This window comes from Triticum urartu, chromosome 6, assembly GCF_003073215.2.
Source record: "Triticum urartu cultivar G1812 chromosome 6, Tu2.1, whole genome shotgun sequence".
Taxonomy (NCBI): domain Eukaryota; kingdom Viridiplantae; phylum Streptophyta; class Magnoliopsida; order Poales; family Poaceae; genus Triticum; species Triticum urartu.
Genome location: NC_053027.1, coordinates 18,443,449 through 18,447,953, shown reverse-complemented (window position 1 = coordinate 18,447,953; position 4,505 = coordinate 18,443,449). Strand labels below are relative to the sequence as shown.

At 46.7% G+C, this 4,505-nt stretch overlaps 1 protein-coding gene across 1 annotated transcript; it reads right to left on the bottom strand.

The window, feature by feature from the left end:
- Positions 1-3,448: 3,448 nt before the first annotated feature.
- On the bottom strand, positions 3,449-4,080 carry LOC125513469 (histone H2B.1-like). The gene has a single exon (XM_048678595.1). It carries the CDS (start codon positions 3,989-3,991, stop codon positions 3,572-3,574), a length of 420 nt encoding a protein of 139 aa, XP_048534552.1. The 5' UTR covers positions 3,992-4,080; the 3' UTR covers positions 3,449-3,571.
- Between the last annotated feature and the right edge of the window lie 425 nt (positions 4,081-4,505).

The window sequence follows — 4,505 nt, the reverse complement described above, 5'->3', positions numbered from 1 at the left end:
AAAGCAAACTGAACCTGAAAGATAACCAATATATATGATCCATGTTGTAACTTAGACAAACACCAGCGAGGTCTTGAATCGGATGGAAACAGTTAGATTACTCATTCAATCCAATTGAGTCCTCTCCCTCTTCATCTCCTTGGCACTTTCCAGATCTTGGTCCTTGGTACCATGTATGCATCTCAGAACTGCAAAAACAAGGCAGAATTAATTACATCTAGGTTTTCACCATTTTTTCTAGATCTAGTCTAGATATAACAGAACTAAAGGAAGCTGTTAAAAGTGGTAATCGAATATGTATCATCCGGTGGATTCGTCCATGGCAACAACCATCCTTCCCATCAGTACTGCTTCAACCTGATTGTCGGCTCATTCAAAGTAGAGCAAAGTTTCTTCTTCAAATCAGGTATGTCACAACCATCGGGTTGAATTTATCCATAGCACCAGCCATCGTAGTAACCATCGTGCCAAAAAGCAGAGGATTGGCTGATGCTATGGACAAATTCAACCGGAGGATTGGCCCCCTGATTCTGCGCGCCTTGATTTGGACGGCGGCAACGATAAAAGCGACTTCCTAACCATCGGGTTGAAGCTAACCATAGCACCAGCCATCCTACCCGCCGTGGGGCATCAGCGGCCGCCGTTGAAGGGTAGGATGGATGATGCTATGGACAAGTTCAACCAGAGGACGGCCCGGTGGGGGCTGGTTCGGCCATCGGTAGAACAGGTGGTGCGCTCTCGCCGGGAAGAGAGTCCCGGAGCGGTCGCTCGCTCCGCGGCGGAGGGGCCGTCGGAGAGGAAGCGAGAGGGCGCCGCGCCGCCGCCAATCGCGTTAGACTGGTTGGTTAGGGTTTGCCGGAGGGATGGTGCTGTATTTATGTACGGCGCCGCTCGCGCATCACGCCATGTTTGGTTTGGGCCGACGGCCCACGCGCACTGGTACATGTGTTGGCGAGCTAAAGACGCCCCATCAGTGCGGCCCATTAGAACTAGTGCGGTTTTTCCTTTTGTATGAAAAAACTTAATTTAATTATCCTTGCCTAAAAAACTTAATTTAAATATCCAAAAATGAATACTTAATTTAATTTTAATAAATTCTAAATAAAAAATCATTTTAATCAATAAAAAATTGTTTGCGTGTGAACATAAATATTCATACTTATTTATAAAAGTACAAGGAGTTAACTCACGTAAATGGACAAATTAGGAGAGTTTAGCGAACATGAGGGTTGGCCTGGCCCTTAGGTTTAGACACCACAACCAAAATGGCCCATTCGAGACTCCTATGCGCCTAGGTCACTACTCCGATCTTCTCAACTCTTATTTATAAAAGTAGAAGGACATGACTCGAGTAAATGAGCAACCGTGAGAGTTCAGCAAACACAAGAGGGTTAGCCCGACCCTTCGGTTTAGATGCCAGAACCAAAATAGCACATTCAAGACTCCCATACAGCTAGGTCGCTGCTACAATCTTCCTCTCCCGTTCCTCATGCTGCTCCAACGAGATCATCTTTGTTTTGGCGTGTCTTTTCATATGTCGCACTGGTAGCCGCATAGTGATGAACTTGTTTTTGTTACCTGTGAAGACAGACTACGCGTCAAGACAAAAGCTTCAACCTTAAGTCGCTGGTGCCGCTGCGTGATTGAAGTTCATGCTCGCGATGCCTTCCTGACTATTGGAAGGTAAGATTGCAACTTATGTCTTCAGATGGGGTACCTAACATACCTCAGCGAACTCGAGCCACACGTTGCTACTTTGAGTAGGTGCATTGCACACCTAAGCATCATTCCGCTGCTAAAATAGCCCAATTTGAGGTGCATTGTATTCACCCAGCAATTCTCTTCAAATATTCCATCAAACTGACCATATAACCATGACATCCACAAGGTTTGAGTCATTGAGTGCCCATCAACTACAGTCACAACTCAAATGCCTCTATTGCTAGCAGTGCCTGCTGCACCCTCCAAAACTATGAAGGCCTCCAAGCCCCCGCAACGGGATGCCCACGTGCTTAGATATGGCACCAACACAATAGAGGTTTGAAATTTTGATATGGCACCAAAATTAGTAGACAAATGAGAAAGCTGATAAAGCATGAACAGCAGCAAAAATCATGATTTAACTATAGAAATCAAAACTACAAATAGTATATATTTCTATGCAATGAATCTGGTGTCAAACTACAAACCTTGAAAATTAATTTAAACAGTGACAATTCTATTTCTTCATACTCACACAACACAACTCTTAAAAGATAGAGCCTGTTTGGATCCATGCCTTCGAACGCCCGGCCAAAATATTGGCATTGACCAGGCTTTGGGTACCCCTTTGGATGAGCACCAAATAATTGGTGCCGCCACCCTTCCCCAGCCCTTGCAGCTCATTTTCACGCCAATCTTTCGGCGAGGCACTGGCACAATCCAAACAAGTCAATAATAACATCATCAAAACACAAACATGAACCGCTCCCATACCCAAGGATGAAGAATGTGCAGTTGGTGCATATCAAATGGACGGCAAATGGCTATTGCCAATGCAAGTAAGTTATAATGTATATATCCATACAAAGGTACATAAACATACAGAAATGAATCATTAGATTCACTTCACACCTTCACAAAATTGGTAGCTTTATTTTCACTAATTACCTAGTATAGTATAAAGGAAATTATCTACTCCCTCCTTCCATCTATATAGGGCCTAATGCATTTTTTAGGACCGCATTTGACTATTGACAAGATTAATAGTACATGACATGCACAATGTGAAAATTATATCATTGAAAGCTCCTTTCACACACGAATTTAACAATGTGCTTTGTGTAAGTTGCATGTCATATATTATTGCTCTAGTATTTGGTCAAAGTTAGCCTTGAAAACCGCATTAAGCCCTATATAGATGGAAGGAGGGAGTAGTGTAATATAAACATAAAGAAAAAAACTCAGGTGTCTCAATAGCAACAATTATCAAAAAAATGTGTGCCATCACAAAGTGTTGGTTGCATCTGGCATGTTCCTTGCCTCTGTAAAACATGGGCACAATGCTTCTAGCTTATCTCTTCTTTTGTGTAGAAAGCATCTAATTTCTCTGAAAATTTGCAGAAAACTTCTGATTTCTCTGAATCAAACATATTCCAATTTTTCAGACATGTTCTTGATGGATGGCAAGTCCAATGAGAAAAAAGGATGACCACGTCAGAAATTAACCAAGCTGGCCAACTTCAGATTTACTCGAATGGCAGCAACCGTAGAGGTTGAAAAATTCAGTATGACGCCTAAATGATAAACCTGATAACATCTACTGTAAACAACTGCAAAATCATGAATGTACCTGCAGACCTACGAACTACAGAACCAGATTCAGACTGCACAAAAATGAGAAGTAGCAGGGCGTACAGAAGAACCTTCCAACCAAAACTGAATAATACAAGCACACGTTGAACAATAATTCAGACAGCAACATCACTAATTCTTCAAACCAACAAGCAGCACAATTCTTACAGAGATTGTAACATCGCACTGCTAACTACACACAGAACGCCGCCATCAGCTCATGAAACGAGGAAGACGCCTAGGAGGAGGTGAACTTGGTGACGGCCTTGGTGCCCTCGGAGACGGCGTGCTTGGCGAGCTCGCCGGGGAGGACGAGGCGGACGGAGGTCTGGATCTCCCGGGAGGTGATGGTGGGCTTCTTGTTGTAGCGGGCCAGCTTGGCGGACTCGCCGGCGAGCTTCTCGAAGATGTCGTTGATGAAGGAGTTCATGATGGACATGGCCTTGGAGGAGATGCCGATGTCGGGGTGCACCTGCTTGAGCACCTTGAAGATGTAGATCTTGTACGTCTCCACGCTCTTCTTGGCCTTCTTCTTCCCCTTCTTCTCGCCGCCCTCCTTGGACGCCGTCTTCCCGGCCGCGGGCCTCTTCTCCGCCGCGGGCTTCTTCCCCGCCGGGGTCTTCTCCAGCGCCGGCTTCTTCTCCGCCTTAGGCGCCATGGGTGCTTCGACGGTGTGGGGAGGAGGTGGAGCTTTGTGCGAAGGTGTGGGCTGGGGGGCTGCGGATGCTGAGGTGTGTGGAGGCGGATCGGGCGGCGCGATTTGTTATATAGAGTGGGACGGAGGAAGAAGGTGGGCTGTGATTGGTGGAGATGGGATGCCGCGGATCGATGCCTTTGGGTTAGTTTCAGCCGTTCGTCGCTGTGTGTGGATGGACGGACCGGATGCGCTTTGACGCGGATCGGTGACGTGGCGGAAACGCTCACGGACGGGTCGGTCGATCGACAGTGGCCTGGCTGCGACGCCTTGCAGTTGCAGAGAGAGCGGCTTGCCGGCTGACTTCGTCGTAGACATCGCCGGCGAGCAGAACTATGAATATCACGGCCGTTTCTTTCACCTGCAATCACGCGCTGTGGGATGCCGTAGCAGGCCAGACCCATGTTGCAGAGCATGAAGACGATGCTCAGCTTCTCGCCGGTTTACGTTGGCCAGCGTGCACGTCGTCGCCGTAGCG

What these genes read in the sequence shown, in the direction of transcription:
- LOC125513469 (XM_048678595.1), bottom strand. Translation starts at nt 3,991, where the DNA reads ATGGCGCCTAAGGCGGAGAAGAAGCCGGCGCTGGAGAAGACCCCGGCG.